This window comes from Aythya marila (assembly GCF_965140915.1).
Source record: "Aythya marila genome assembly, chromosome: 18".
In the NCBI taxonomy this organism is placed as follows: Eukaryota; Metazoa; Chordata; class Aves; order Anseriformes; family Anatidae; genus Aythya; species Aythya marila.
The window spans coordinates 11,682,251-11,699,021 of NC_139059.1; the positions used below are offsets into that span (position 1 = coordinate 11,682,251).

A 16,771-nucleotide genomic window follows, 5' to 3' on the forward strand; every position below is an offset into this window, starting at 1 on the left:
TTGGAAACGGTGCCTTATACCTCTAAATACTAAACAGGGAAAACAATGCAACAAGATGCCTCTAGTACCTAAACAATAAATACAACAGGAAAGTCCTTTCTGGTTAACAATAAGACATGAAGCCCCTAATCTTCATTGGATCATTGTTTATGTACAATATTTTACATTTCTACTCTTACATTATTAAGATACAAAGGTTCATGTGGACCACTGAGCAATTCGGTATGGAAGTCTCTCACACTGTTTCCTCAAGGACTTTTCAGGAGCGTGCTACACACAGTTACGGTTCCAACGGTTTTCACGTACAAAAGCTGGTGTGTGGCTGACAATGACAGCTGCCAGCCAGTGGCAGAGGCACCCCCTGGGTAATTTCTTTGCCATGCCCACTGGCATTCATATTTTGGACTCTGTACTCCTATTTCTTCCCATTGCTGCTCTCCAAACTCTCCACACACGTCAGACATTATGAAGAATTGGCAATGTGTAGGCTGTTATTGCAACCAGCAAGGTTGCTGAAGCTAAAGCTCAGCTGGAAAAGCTCTTGAGCTGCACCTGAGGTGCAGTATAGAAATACTCTGCAATTTGAAATTTCCCTGCAAATCTCTTTGGCTCTCACTTTATCACAGCAATAATGGCTCATTTTCTGTAATGTGGCCTCAGAAACTTGTGGGAGTAACTGGACTTGTCAGAGCTTTGGGAAAAAAAAAGACAGCTTCCCAGCCATTTCACTGCAAGATCTCTAAAACTGCCTCAGCCAAACAAGGGGCTGAAAATCCTCAAAAGGATAAGCTAAGACACAACTCCTTCCTCACTCTCTTGGAAGGACTGAGTGAAAGGGGTATGGCCAGTGCCAGCTATACCTCAGGAAATGAGAGAGATCACCTCCAGGAGAACATTAGTTGTGGGAGCATCCCCAGGCAGGAGGCAGTGCAGTGGGGCAAGACCCACCTTGCTTCCAGGCTGCTTTTCTTCTGTGATCATGAAGCCCCTGAGGGCAACTTGACTGTCTCCAGGGGACTGCAGCATAGCCCTGCCCTGTGATATCCTCCACTGGCTGGATCACCCACTGATAATTCTGCTTCTCTGGCCAAGGACTCAAATTGGAATTAAATGACAAAAGGGGTTGGGATAGGAGGAAAGATATTCACATTTGCTATCTTTGAGCATCTCCTTTGACCTCGCTACCTCTGGATTATTCCCTTTACCTCAAACTCCTGCATGGACTGAACATGCCCACCACTTCTGAGTAGCCGTTAGGCAAGGTCTATAAGTTCCCCAGCAGCATACCAAGCCAAAGGAAACATGTGAAACCACAAACTTCACATAAGTTTCCTATTAGCCATTAATTAATTTGCAGCACTTGATACAGAAGTCTTAAGTCCGCAGAAATAAAAAACTGAGCAAGTGTTGTCTGGTTTCAGATCCTGTTATGAATGCTTGGGCTAGATTTTAATGAGCTGTGAGTTTCAAGAGGAAGAGCTGAGATCAGTCTGATACATGGGCATAGTAAATGAGTTAAGTTAGAAGTAAGGAATTACAAGGCCCCTGGGAGCTCTGGAGCTGGGTGGGACCTGGTGGCAGCAGTAAGTGATGGGCTGAGCACTGGGTGGCACATTGCACCCAGCAGACAGTGCGCATGGGAGCCCATCGGTATGCCAGTCACAGCCTGGTGCACAGGGACTGATGGCTCAGAGACAGGGGAGGCCACAGAGGTTTATTTGCAACGTCATCACGGGATGATAATGAAGGCACTGCAGTTCAGGGGGTAATTAAAAGCCACTGTCCTATTACTGACAATACTCCAATTACATCCCACCATGATGATGTTCTGCATAATATGAGGCTGGCGGTTTTAGACACTTGGTTTGTATCTGGCAAAAACAGAACACGTCATAATAAGCAGTTGTGAGTCCAACCTGAGCTAGACAGGGCTGCTTAGGTGTGAGAACAGCTATCAAAATTCAACAGCCCCTTTCTCTACTGCTCTCACCGTTTCTTCCTTGGTCACTACTCCTCCTTCACCCATGCTGCTGTCCCGGGGCTGCATCTCTAACACGATGCGGAAGAGCTTCTCCGAGGTCTGGGTAAGGAAGCCAATCTCGGCATTGGGATGGAGGCCATACAGATAAGGAGACTCTGGTGGTAAGCTGTCGTCTATGTACTGTATGGAGAAATGCAGGCTTAGGTTAGATACACAACCCAGGACGCTTTGCCTTCAGAGCTCAGGGTGCTAAAATTTATCACCCACCCAAGAAAGTAAGCCCAGGCTGATACAACACTGCTCACGGTTTGAACATCAGAGCACTAATGGGACAAAGGAGGCTACGGAAAAAAAAGAACTGCTTTTACTCCTACCATGAGGATTTGGTAATTGCTAAAGTTTGGCTTGGCTGCCTATCTCAGGCCTGGATCTTCTCTAGCAATTATCTGCTGTTCGTTTCAGCATCAATACTCCAAAATCCCTTGTGGGAATTTAGCTTCCAGGAGTTAATTTTTATGAACAAAACCAGCCTAATATGCCTGTCCCTGCTGCTGCATTTGTGTACAAAGAACAGATGAGATCAGTAAGTAGATCAACAAGACCCTTCACTGTTTCGCATCAAAACTGATGATAAAAGGAGTTTGAAAGGGCCATTTTAGCAAACAGTATGTGGATGTAATTTTCCAGGAGCCCCGCTCAAGTCTCAAGAACCAATACAGTTGTTCTATTCATGCATGAACAGAATGGACCCGTGATGAAGTAGTAAATTACCATTAGACTTGGTTCATCCAAGGGAATGCTGAAACATCTACAGAAACAGCACATAATGGGAAATAACAGGAGGTATGCTGAAACACTGCAGTCCTATTCACTGCCTCCTAAAACAGATTATCGGGCAGTTATAGAAAACATTACACTTATGTGTATAAATAATGACAGAGAACAAAAAGTTTACCTGATGATAGCCATTATAGTCCATGCTCCCCGGGAGGGGGAATCCTGGAGCAAGGAAGAGCTCTCCCTCCAGCATTTCTGGCTTAATAAATTCTTCCAAATAGGTTTTGCAAAGTCGCCTGTCCCAGTCATCTGTAATGTGACCTCCGTACATAATCTCACCAAAGAGGTAGCGTAAATCATCATATGGGACCTGAAGAATAAAGCAGGAGGGCATGACAGAGTTCAGGCAGCCTGAGCCCCACCAGCAGCATCGTTGAGCTACAGGCTGCAGCTCTAAGTATCGACCTGCACAGTGAGTGCTCCCATTGCACTATTTCAGTTTTCTAAGTAAACAAACATTAGGCAGTAGTTAAATCCTGCCCAGGAAAAACTGGATCACAGCATAGACTTCATGCAGTTTACCACTGAAATGCAAATGTATTCTAAATTCTGTTAAATCAAAGACCACTATGTATTTCCAGTGAATGAAGACTACAGGCACTATTTGATATGATTTACAAGCTGCTGCAGATGTGAGCAGCATTGTTTCCTACCTCACCAGCAGAGATATACCAGACTGTGATGTTATAAAAACAAAGATATGAGGGAAAAGGCATTCATGGAAAATTCCCAGTAGTTTCAGCACAAGCCAGCCCATCACTGGCCGTTAAAAGCCACCAAAGAGCCCCTACTGATTCACCCACCTTTGAGCTGGCCTCCAGATAATTGTACAGCACGTTAACAGAGATAGTGAGGTCTCCAGTGTTGAAGGGGTAGGAACGGTTCCAGCCTTGGGGGCCAAATTTGCGCCTCTCTGCCACCACGGCATGGAAATAACAGAGGACAAACAGGATGCTCTTGAACTCATTCTCCCGGGTGCACATCTCCAGAGTGTCCTGCAATACAGGCAGAGAGGCAGGGCTGTGTCAGTCTATGCCACCTCCCAAGTATCAGACTTCAGACAGGGGTGAATTGATTTGCCCTATCAGTTCATTTCTGCTTAACTACACATTCCCTCATTCTCTGAGACAGTGAGTTTGCATTGCAAATTTATTGGCAAATTCCAATGCATCGTTTCCAAATTCATGTTTTCCTTTCCACCTTTGTATGAGGAAGACATCCCTGACAGGCAGGAGGGGAAGGAAAGGTGCCCTCACTCAGCACCAGCATGTGCCCCACATCCCATGCAGGGAGATGGAGAGAGGCACCACAGACAGGAGCAGCAGCCCAAGGCAAGGCTCTTGCTGGGGAGGACTACATCTGGAAGAACCAAGTTCCTTCCTGCCCCTTGGGTACAAAAGGTTTCCTTGGATAAGCATTCCTCTGAGATGCAGGGCTGAGGCAGCAGGGAACTCTCCCAGAAGGGCTGCACTCGATGCTCTGCACCCAGCCAGCCTGGCTGCACGCTGCAGCAATGGATTTGCTGACAGCACGACCTCATGCATTGCACCAAGGCAGGGATGGGAGGAACTGCCAAAGATCCAAGCAGGGAGGATCAAATGCTTGGGAAAATAAAATAAATCACCGCCATTCACAAAACCCACAAATGCATCCCTTTAAAGTCAGCACAGAATCTGGGGTTTCCTTGCCCAACTTCCAGGCTATGCTTGAAGTCTGAATACCTACACACACACAAACGAGTGGGCACAATTGTGACGGCAGAGGTGAAGGGGAGGAAGCCTGAGTCATTTCATCAGTGAAAATGCACAGAGGGAACCAGTCTCTAAAGAGCTCAGGTCGCACTGATAGAGAGCCTGGGCAGCTGTGCCTGTCCCTAGTGTATGAGCATCACTGCCATGGGACAGCAGAGCAAAAAAATGAAGATCTGGAGGTGCACGCACAGCATGAGGCTGAAGCTCTGCTCTCACAGATGGATCTACAACCCCTTTCTGTGGCTGAAGCATGGTGGAGGCTTGCATGGCTCCTGGTGTTGGCAGGAGCAGCAGATCCCCTGCCCCACAGGAGGAGGGTGATGGGACATCCCACAGCCAGCAACACAAATCTTCCCAGAACTGGGCAACGAATGTGTTAGGAAGGACTTGCCTACACTTCCACCCACGTCACTGCAAGCCCTCCCCAGGAGCTGCGTGTCCACAATGCCTGACCTCTACAGCTAAGCCTGGGGCTGAGCAAGGAGGGAGCAGCTGCACCAGCCCCTCCATCCTCCTCGCCAGGAACAGTCCCTGTAGCTCCACTCTGTTACGTGACAAAGACCACAAAGGACACCTGTGTGACTTCTCTTCATTACCTTCACCTAAAAAAATCTGTTACATTAGACCTCTAACCAGCTGTTAGAGACCCCTGTTCGGGGTCTCTGCTGAACAAGGGGAAACAGTTGCTGCAAAACACGTAGGACGTTGGCTAACTGCATAAAAGGACCAAGAACTGCCCAAGCACTATTTTCCCCTTGAAGCCCCCTTAATTATCACCAACCCAATGAAGAACAGGTACAAATATGCACTGAGTGCCTCTCCCATTACAGAAAACACCTCTGAACTTCAAGGAGAGCTTGCTTGAATGAAAACCAAGTATGAACCCATCTCAGGCTCATTTGGTCTCTCTATTTCGTTGTGCATTTTTATTTCAGCTACAAAGCAGAACAATATTCCCCACACACAATAATGGACCTTCTTTGCGGCTTTCAGCTAAAAGTTAAATTTGAACATCTATTCTGTACAAAGCAGAGAAATGAAGTGTAAAGGAGCCCCACCTACTCACTCCAGGATTTGTGAGAAAAGACATTTTATAATACTCCAGCAATTTAGAAAATGCTAATTACTATCTGATTGAAACGAGCAGAGGCAGGATTAAAATGTTACTTTGGGTGAAGGTTCTCCCCTCCCTTACTCTTCAGGATATTTTGTGAAGTTCAGGATGATGAACTACAGTAGATAAAAATGGAATAATCTTCTCTGACTGTGGGCATCAATCCTTGTGCTGTGGCTTCCAGCCTCACCTCCTCAGAGAGGGCAGCTCCTGAACTTGAGATCCCCCTGTACCCATGTGCAAAAAAAGGTTGTTCCCATTTCCCTGCCCCATGGACCTGTGCCTGGGGTCCAGCACAGACTGTGGCTGTTCCAGCCTGGTTCCAAATAACATGGAGGGAAAGAATCATTCTGCAAGATGCGCCCTGTGTGCTTCTGGAGCAGCCATCTGCAGAATGGAGAGGTTACAGTAAGTGTGGTCCTAGTGCCACGAAGAAGCAGTCTGAGGGGTGAGAATGCCTTCAGGCCCTTCTGGTGGCTGTGGGTTTAACAGATAGGGTCTTGCTGTGAGAACTCAGCATGCCAAGACAGTGGTGATGTGCGAATGAAGGTAATGGGCAGTCAGGGCAGCTGAGTGCAATGGTCTGTGTCTTTACTAAAGGTATCACCATAAAAGCGAGCAGTTAGCCCTTAGCCCTTTGGCTCATGCAGAAAATGGGGTGGGCAGAAGTGCAGCAGTGATGCACGACAGCTCCAGCACCTCCTGGCAGGCCAGGATGCTCCTGGGGAGGCACTACGCTGCACTGGGAGCATTCCTGTGCCATCATTATATACATTGATCCCTGCCCCTGCAGTCACCAAGAGAAGAATATTCACCCATCACTTTCACAAGCTTCATTTCTGTGTCCCCTGCACAGGAGACTGCTGCAGTCCAGCAGCAAGGAGCAGGGACGGTGGCCATTGCAATGGGAATGTGGGTATATGATAAATGTGGGCTGCATGTGATAAAAGCAACAAACAACCTACCATCGGCTACTCTCCTCATGGGACACCAATACTCAAGACAGACTACTTTATCCTCATCTGGAAAAGCAAGCCTTCCTTGCAGAGAGACTGCAGCGCTAGATCACAGTAGTTGTGATGTCAGTGAGGTTTTGAGCAGAATGGGCCTTGAGGCACACAGGGCAAAGTCCCCCTGAACTGCTCAAAGAGTGATCTGGGATGCATTGCATCAGCAGCGTCAGATCTCTAACCCCAGTTAACCAGCAGGGCAAAATGCAAGGTTTAAGCTGGTCTCCTCTCCATGTTGCCGAGTGATAGATGACAGTTGTAATACATCACTCAGCAGCCCAAAATGGAGTGACACAAATACAGAAGTCAAGTCAAATCATGACAAAAGTTTCTCCCAAATGCTGTATTCAGAAGTTTGATTCTGTAAAAAAAAAAAAAAAAAAAAAAAAAAAAAGAACAGTCTTTTTAAGAATTATATATTGATGATAAAATGAGTGAATTGGACAGAAATCTGGCTGTGAACATCTGCGAGAATGTGACCATTCAGGATTTCTCCCTTGGAAAATGAGTGCTGGGAAAGAGATCTGGAGAACAGAGAAGGGCTTGATGGACCTGGAGACTATGAGATGTAAAGGGACTCACACCCTCTCAGCCTGGGACTGGCGAAGTCCCCACGTGTCACAGCTCCAGCAGCTCCAAGCTGCTCCACCACTGACGGGATGTCCCCGCTGCCCCTCCTACCTGGGTGAAGTTGTCAAGGGCTTTGTGCAGGTTCGCGTGCATCCCGGTTGGGGGCTCATTGGTGATTTTGATAGAGTTCTCCAGGATGCCCTGGGGAATGATGTGGCTGTCCGGGGAGGGTGCTGGCTCCGCACTAATGAAGACACGGAAATCTTGGTGGCTGCTCTCACTGTGCTGCTCCAGCTTCTTCTCCAAAGAACTCAGCCACTTGGCCACCAGGTGGATGTTCTGGCAGGGACAAAGGGGACACGGCTTCATCAGTCCCCCCTGCTGACACCCACATTAATCGGGCACCAAATCCATCACACAAATGAATGGCACCCACCAAGCCTAAGCACTGGAAGTTGATACTTGCCCCAAGAATTACACCTGTGTGTAATTCACAGACCCAAATATCCTGGCACATTACTTTTAAATTCACAGTGGTCAATATAAATAACCAGCAATTAAGCAAGCCATTCATGGGTTGTTTGTGTTCTCAGGGCTGACAATCTCCTGTTCATTACAGTTACGTACGGCTGATGAAGTAATGTTACTGCCCCAGACGTTTGTTCATTTTTAACAGAGTATCAGTGAGGGCCATCAATACCAGTAAATGCAAGTTAGTGGGAAAAAGTCAAGCTGGTGGTTTTGCAAAGACCCTTAACATAAAATATTTAATTATTCATGCAACTAGGTACACATATCTGTCAGAAAATTAAGCAGTATTATGCAGAGATCAGAAAATGAATGCAGACTTGCCTCACTTTTCCAGCTATAGTCCTATATAATTTTCTAAAATTCCAGGCAATAAAATAGCTTTTCTTACACTAGGAACAGGACAGATCACCTACAGCAGGGGTTCTTGGTCTAAAACCACCATAATTTTAAAGTTAGGTGTGCAATCCAAGCTGGCTCTGCTAACAGGCACTGTGGAAGGTGACTTATCCCATCCAGAGACAGGACAAGGAACTTCCTAAACTTAAAAAGCAGATGCCAAAAAGATAAACTGCTTGCAGGTGGCAAGGAAATTACACTAAGAAACCATATTAGAGACTTAGAATAAATATATATCACCTATAACAAGGATCAGAAAGGAGCTCTCATGGTTAAATAGCAGAGTAATGGAGACTATTAAGAGTAAAATTACATTCTTCAGAAAAAGGAAATCATGTCCAAATGAGAAAAACGGAAAAGAGCACAAAATCCAGTCATGGTAAGGCTGAAAACGATTTTAAAAAGCAATCTTCTGAAAACAATAAAAAACAATAATAAAACCTTCTCCAGGCACAAGAAACTTACCACAGAGCCTATAAAACTAAAAGATGATCAAGGTGTATAGGGAGTGCCCAAGAAAGGCAAGGCCACCACAAAACAGCTCATATTTGGAGGAATATTCACTGCAGACTTTGGGGAGGGTATCCTGTTTTATAGCCTATTTTACAGGGGCAGAATCACTCACATGCTGAGGTTGGAGGTCATCCATCCAACCCTCCTGCGCAGAGCAGGGTCAGACAGAGCTGGCTGCCCAGAACTGTGTACAGATAGGTCTTTGAATAACTCCAAGGACTGAGCCTCCACAACCTCTCTGGGCAACTTTTCAACCACCCTAACAGTAAAAATAAATATAAATTATTATATTTAAGGAAAAATTCCTCTCTTTCAATTGTGCCAATTGCCTCTTGCTCTTTCATTGGGCACCACTATGAACAGCCTGGCTCCATCTTCTGTACTCCCTCTGGCAAAAGGTATTTAAACCAACTGACAAACCCCTCTGAGCTAATTCATTTTGAGGCTAAATAATACCAGCTCTCTCAGACTTTCCTCATATGACAGATGCTCCAGTCCCTTAATCACCAGAAAGACTCTTAAATTGAAGCAGCAGATGAAGAGTTTTTAGGACAAATTAATAATCTAATAATAACAATTTACTAGGACCAGATGGTAGCCACCCTAAAGAAACTCAGATGTGGAAGTGGTCCATTACTGCTCAGTGGGCACTAGACAAACTGGTAGGAGCCTTAATAAGCAGTGAATCAACACAAAAATGGTGTGAATTAGAGAAAACGAGAAACTTAAGACTTCCAACCCATTTTAGGTTGCTAACAGGGGGATGCCCAAATTTAAGCGTGTCACCATATGTGATTGCTGGAAAGGCAGAGGTATCTCCAGAAGGTCACCACACCAGCTTCAGGAATCACTCAGGAAGGTGGAAGAATTGCCTCCATGGGGCCAGTGTCTCTCCATGTTTGTACCTTAATCCAAATAGAATATTTATCTTTCACTTAACAATTTTATTGCAGCTAAGGGAGAAGGTCTCAGAGACAAGCAACCAATTAAGGCATAGGAAACAGGCTGGGAAGCTACTCACAGGGTTTGAACTGCTCACCATATTCAAAAACCACCTGAAAGAGTGAATGATTAGTGAGCTGACAAAATTAGTCATAAGACAAACTAATTCCAGGTAGTAAAAACCAAACCTGATGGCAAAGAAGTGCAAAAGTGTGCCATCATTCTAAATGACTGGCTATGATATGGCAGAAGAAATTCAGTGTTGATAGATGCAGTAATGCATGCAGAAAATCAACCCTAGCTATTTATATGTGTAAACAATGACAGGTTCAGAATTAGCTATTACCACTCAGAGATCTCAGAGTCCTTATGGTTATTCTCTGCAAATAACAATTCAATGCTTAGCAGTGCAACAGCAATCAAATGTCAGCAAAGAAACAGCAAATAAACTGGAAACATTATTATGTCACTCCATAAATCCATGGCAGGCCTTCATCTTGGATGCAATACCCAGTTCTGATTTCTCTGTCCCCAGAAAGATATAGCTTCCATTCAACAAGCCACAAAATTGACATGGACTTGCCAACTTGGAGAGAGAGATCAGGGTGGAGGTGATGAATGAAGGATAATAATGTAGGCATGAACAGAGCAGTACATTCTTATATGATGCATAACTAAATTGAGAATTCATTGTATCAGGGTTTTGTGGAGGTTGAGAGAATCTGGAATGAAGCTGAGCTTTGATTCACAGCAAGACACATCGCTGCATGCTTACCCTATTCATACATCCTTTCCCTCAGCATCTGGGCCTGCCTTCTGACGGGCAGGGAGTTGGGCTGTCTGCCCCAGCACGGTGCTTTTATGGACTGATGGCACAGAAGAGCACTGAGGGAGCTCCCTCATGAAAACACAAAAACTTTTGTTCTGGAGGTTTCGGTTGCCTCTCACAGTCTGCTTGTGGAGAGATTCCATCCAGGACTGAGGAAGAGGATGAGCAGCCGCAGAGAAGGAAAGGCTGAGGTGCTTTGGGCACGGTTTGGGATGGGAGTGGTGGCTATGGTCACAGACTGCTAGCAGGGATGGGTCAGCACTCAGAGCTGTTCCATGAGACACAAAGGACCAGATGGCGATGCATCTCTCCAGAGGAGCTGTGAGTGCCTCAGGAGATAAGAAATCTGGCTAAAAACTCAGTCACATCTGGAATCGGCACCCCTTGCATATCAGTGACTGTCCTTGCATGTTCACCACGTCCTTGGCAAGTCTTGGGTGCAAAACCCAGTGTCACTTTTGTAGAGGGATCTGGTTAAGGACTGGTATATTTCCAATTGGTATCTCAATCATACTTTTTTTTTCCCCCCCTATATATACATAAATATATATATGTTGTTATGGTGAAGTCTGACTTCTTGACCCCTGATAGTGACTACAGTGCACATGGATGCTCATCCTGGCTGTGCACACACCACAACCCAGCTATACAACAGTGCAGCCAGTGGGCTGTCCCTACCTTCTGCACAGAGCAACTCCCTTCTCAGCTATCACGAAGAACTCTGGTCTGTTCTTGGTGACACAAGCACATCTTCAGTACAAGCTGCTGCTTCACAGTGGCTTTCTGCTTCTGGATCTGTACCAATTTTCAAGGGTACTGGAAATGGGCACGCCTGAGCACAGATGTCTGGAGCTGAACTAATCATCTGACCAGGGCATCATAGAGAAGGTGGGTCATCTTATCCTAACCCAGATGCAAGCACTAAATCATAAAGTGACAGAGTAAGTGTGGTTTCAAAACCACAACGTCTTCTAAAAATGTGCACTTAACTAATTCCATTTTCTTTCTCTCTGTGGGGCTGGGTACAAAGTCCACCAAGATCTCAGGGAAAATTCCTATGCTGTCTCCCTGCCCAAGTCCTCCACATTTTAGATGTTATAACCAACTCCCTGGTACCTTCAGTTTTGCCCTTTTTGCCCAAGATTTTATGAGGTTGCTTTGATGCCATACAACTTGCCATACAACTCCTTTTGATGCCATAAATTGCCATACAACTCCTGCCACAAGTCAGCCTCAGGCTCTGACAAGGCAACTGCTTCACACATGGATACCTTGCACACCCAGTCCTGCTGCCCCAAAGCTGATTCACATGACTGGGAGCAACATTTCTTCTTTAAAACTGCACCCTAAATCCTTTCAGGGAAGGAGACTGAATGTAGTCTCCTTCCCTGAAAGGATTTAGGGTTGTGCTGATGTTATATGGGTTAAATGGAGTCTGAGGCATGGGAGCAAATGAGAAGATGCCTGAACAAAGCAACCCTGTTCTGGGGAAGAGACACTCCAGTGTAAAACACCAACTATATGAACAGCATCAGGCAAAATGCAATTATATATGACCGTTAACACACCAGTGCTTGTCTGAGGTATTTAGAATTTCAAGAGATGAGGTAATTGCCAGGGTCCAGGCAACCAACTCAGTCTAGAAGTTCAAGAATAAAGCGGGAATGGACCAAAGTGTTTTAAACAGCTACAGAGATTTAGTAATTTAAGGGAACAGCTCAACAGAAAAGCATAAGAAAAACTGTGCATTAAGTATCAGTTTAATCACAGACTATATACCTGAGCCTGCTTTCATCTTTAATTGGCAGTTTCTTCCTACATCTGCTTTTGTGGTGTTAGATGGCTGAAAAATAATTGCTTTAGCTTGTGTTGACATGACACCAATGACCATTATTTGTCAGCATCACTGCCTTCAGTATCACAGACAACTTAAGAAACACTTCTAAAAATAATCAAAGCATTTACATATTATCCTTTTGTGATAGAATGGATGGAAAAGAATATATGCAGCAAAACATGAGTTGATACTAAGAATTCATGATTTGATCAAATGAATACTTAAGCAAGAAGCAGACATAAATAAACATACAGCTCAAAAAAAAATATACTAAAAGGACAGACATGCTGTGGAGAAAATTCACAGGTTTGAAGGAAACCTTTCAAATTAATTCTCAGCAGTCAGATAACACAACTTGACAGAACATGACTAATGACAACATACGCGGTCATAATAATTGAATGTTATGTTAATTATCAATAATGACACAAAATAGGCAACGCTTCCTTAATACCAATCACAGTTGAACTACTGAAGAAACACCTCCCCATGCTTGCTTTGCATGCTTGCTTTGAAACCTGCCTCCTGATGGTTTCATAGGCTGCCTCTAGCTCTTCCTTGGGAGAAAGAGGAGATAATTAAGCCCTGTCCACTTTTCTGTGGCTCAGGGCTTCATACACTGTCAATATTATCTCCCTAAAGCACACTGTGTAGTTTACACTGCAACAGTTTTTGTGTACTCCTGATTCCAGAAGACCTCCAAAAGACACATTTTATGCAGGACAAAGCAAGTTAATTCATTGCTTTATTGATTTTTTTTTCTTTTATATTTTTTTTCTTTTCTGTGTTTTGAGGTCTGTGAAAAGAGCTGTTGTGTAAAAGACAACTCCCCAGCATCTCCACTTTGTCACAGCTCATGGCTCAGTCTTGGCTGCAGGTAAAACTGGGTTACAATTCATGGGCACATTACCTTTCTTTATGAATGGAAAGATAAAGAAGCAGGTGGGAGCCAAATCCTGCCAAAAGCAAACAGCTGATAAGAGGGTAAAAAAAGGAACCTGAAATATCTTCCTGTGCACACTGACCATTACCATCTCACCCTCTGTTATTTCCCTACTTTGCATCACAGAGTATGAGACAGAGAGCAAGTACCAGAGAAAGAGGGTCCACGGGCAGGGCTGGGGGGTATGTGCAGAAAGACGGGAACACCAGAGGCTTTTCTTTCATTGGGAATGCACTTCCAAGCACCTCTGTGTGCTTGTACTTCACAAGGCAGAACGTGTATCACAGGACGCAAGTGTTGCTGTGGTAACCATCAGAAATAGCAGCACATACATACAAACCACAGACACTCCACAGCACACTCCTTTTGCTGACAGTTGCTGGAGACCCTGCATGTTCCTGAGAGGGGCTCTCTCCTTCACGCCTTATCTCCAATCACCTCCCGGAGCAGCGGGGATTAGTTGTGTTTACAATGCCTCATTCCCTTATGAGATGCTCTCAGAAAATTGTCACAGATTTAACAGTAAATCTGAAAGCTAGGTTTGGCAGTTCAGAGACAGCCCCAGCACTTCCATCTTCCTGCTCATGGTGGGCTGTAAAACAGGATGGGGAGGGGGCACTGTGGGTCTGCTCCCCTGGACATGCTTCCTCTCAGTGGTGGTGTGGGGTTCCACCACACAACAAGGTGCAGGAACAGCTCCATCCTCCTTTAGCCAGCCCTACGATCCTGTGAGTGCTGCTACAGGACTCAGAGACCAAAATGGATGAGCACGCACACTCCATTTCCGAGCCACCACCACCATCTGCTCACAGGTCTCTGAGGCCAAGCTATTTCTGAGCAACAAGCTGGGCTGTAGTTCTACAGAGAGGCCACCCCAGAGCTCCAGAAGAACCCCACCTCTGAGCATGCTGTCCATTGTGTCACTGCAGGCCCTACGATGATCCCCGCCATTTTACTTGGGCTGGGCAAACTAAGTAGCTTAATTTCATCTACAAAGAGTGACTTCTCAATCCTTGTGGGTCCCTTCCAATTCAGGCTATTCTATGATTCAGTGGTTTCAGTGTTTTGGTACCTATGATTCTCTGCTCACCGTCTTAGCCACTAAGCAATGATGAGCAGCTCAGCTTTTGCTGCACTGGAAACTATACAGCTATTCCCACCTTTTGTTTATGGATGCATCTCCTCTACATTTGGTGGCATGATTTCACCAGTACAGACACAAAAGCGATACTGGCCTAGCTATAAAGGGACTGGCAATGTTGAGTCAAGCCAGTCCAGGTATGAGAGGGCTCTTTACAACTCTGCTAACACTCAGGATCTTGGCTGGGCCAACACTGGCTGTACCAAAGCTGTGTTATGTAACCTCACTGCTCTCATATTTGTTTAAGCCTCACCTGCTGTGGCTGCAGCTCCAAATGAGAACCTGACCCTTTTCTGCTACAGTAGTAAAAATAAGCTGATCTGTGACCCTTCCACTAAACACGGTACAGAGAATGCAAATGCAATTTGGGAAAGGGAACAGAAGAAAATAAAAATATTAAAAAAAATAAATAAATAAAACCACAAAAAACAGTGACTGGCCTGAAAATTTAGAGCACTTCCAGGATACCTGCAAGCACCTGAGTGTTGTTAGACCAGTTTTTTGAATGAAACTGCATTCTGCAGTTTCTTTTAGCACAGACATGTCTAAATGTTGAAGATAGTAAATGAAATGTGCATAAGATCATTCCTGGGCCTAATGTCAACACAACTGCCCCTTTCTACACTACTGACCCATTTTACACTCCAAAACAGGCTGGGTTATATCTGAGATGTCTACTGGGAATGATCGCTGGCCTATCCTTACTCCTGAACTGTCAGGGAGAGACCCAGCCGTTTTCATCCACAACCAGGAGCAGAACCTGCGCTGACAATGAGATAGGAGAGACAGCTGAGGTCCAGCCTGGCGAATGTCTCCTGGCACTGCTAAGCTGACAAGTACAGGCATCACCTAGGGGTGATGGCAGATAGGACTGAAAAATTCATGTACAAAGGCAAACACAAGAAGGAAGTAAATGGTGACTGAATGACTGAATGGAGCATAACAGGGGATCTAAAGAGAGGCTCGTAGGACCCAGAAGAGATACAGGGCCAGCTGGACTCAGCAGTCCATGGTCAGACCAGAGAGCTTGTTCAAGAGAGAAACGATGGCAAGGCACTGCCCTTCTGAAGAGGTGTATTGAAATCATTTCTGCAATGGCAGCTGCCAGCTTGGGTATCTCCTGGCCCCTGTTCAGGATGTTTCTTTTTTTTTGATCAGCAACAGAAAAATAGAGATAACATGGATCCACTTGTATTTTGACAGAATGTGGCACAATTTAAGGCTTGAGAAGGCATTTGAGTTTGTCCTCACCCCTCCTCCAACCACTCTAACGCTTCAGTCTTGGTTTGAACCCCACAGTCCAGAACTCAGGTCTGGACCTCAACCCAAATACAGACATTAGTGGAAGGAGAAACTACTTGGATTTGCCAAGCCTGAGAGCAAATGAGCATGAACTACAGAAAACCTGGACTGATCTTGATTCCCCAAAGTTTTAAAGACAGTGATGGAGGTTATCTCACCAAAATTCATTTGATAAAAGATTTAAAGATAGGTAGTGAAGAGCAGATAGAATGCACAGCAAAGAAAAATGGGTATTTCTCCTTTCATGTACACCTAGGAATGAAAAGATACTGTAGCTGGAAGGCAAAGTAGTCTTTTTCTTTACTGAAGCAGAGGCTTAGTGCCAAATGCTTTTGTGAGCCTAGAACGGACAATATGTCTGTTACAGGACAGTATATATCTCTTGCTTGAAGCTAAGTTTGGTGGTGAAGCGCACAGAAAAAGGCTCCATTGTGTTTATGATGCAGTAAGAAGTGCTGTGCCAACGTCTGGATCTCATACGGTTTTGCTCTAGGAGCTCACTATTATTCAATTTAGTACATGAAGCTGACTCAGTGAAGCAACAACCTATGAAAATGGGAAGATGCTCAAGAATTAAATTAACATGATTGCAAAGAGAGGGAAATGACATTTCAGCTAATGGATGAAGACTACAATTAAATTGGGAATATCTAATGTCTGAATTCTTCCCTGCATCATTTCATTCAGATCTACAGCTGTAAACATGTAAACAAATTTACTGTTTCTTTGCCATTAGGCTGAAAAACATCATTTAGTGATTTTGATGGTCACTGCCCTGGCAAAAAGCTTCAAAATAGGGCTAGAGAGGGAAACCCAGCAGACACAGCTTATGCCAGCACATACTTAGTGCTCCTTGATGTGCAGAGCTCTTTTCTCCCTACACAAATGAGACTGCACGCACCAGAGACCTGACTTTCACAACCCCAATCACTTTTCCTTCTCTGTGACAATCAGGTCCAACAGAGAACCTCCCTCCCTTCTGGAGGTTGGACTCGATGACCTTGAGGTCTCTTCCAACCTAGAAAATTCTGTGATTCTGTGATTCATCAGCTCCTCAGTCACCTCTGTGAGGAC

At 45.0% G+C, this 16,771-nt stretch overlaps 1 protein-coding gene across 8 annotated transcripts in view; it reads right to left on the minus strand.

The window, feature by feature from the left end:
* DNAH9 (dynein axonemal heavy chain 9) overlaps positions 1–16,771 on the minus strand; it is a gene marked incomplete at its 5' end in the record, with an annotated part of 196,372 nt that overhangs the window by 15,241 nt on the left and 164,360 nt on the right. For 7 of the 8 annotated variants that reach the window (XM_082775013.1, XM_082775014.1, XM_082775018.1 and 4 more), the window contains 4 exons: positions 1,991–2,161; positions 2,937–3,128; positions 3,622–3,813; positions 7,375–7,602. In XM_082775013.1, coding sequence (XP_082631139.1) covers positions 1,991–2,161; positions 2,937–3,128; positions 3,622–3,813; positions 7,375–7,602 — 783 coding nt within the window. The remainder of the gene's footprint in view (positions 1–1,990; positions 2,162–2,936; positions 3,129–3,621; positions 3,814–7,374; positions 7,603–16,771) is intronic. The other variant, XM_082775016.1, reaches the window with a different exon arrangement.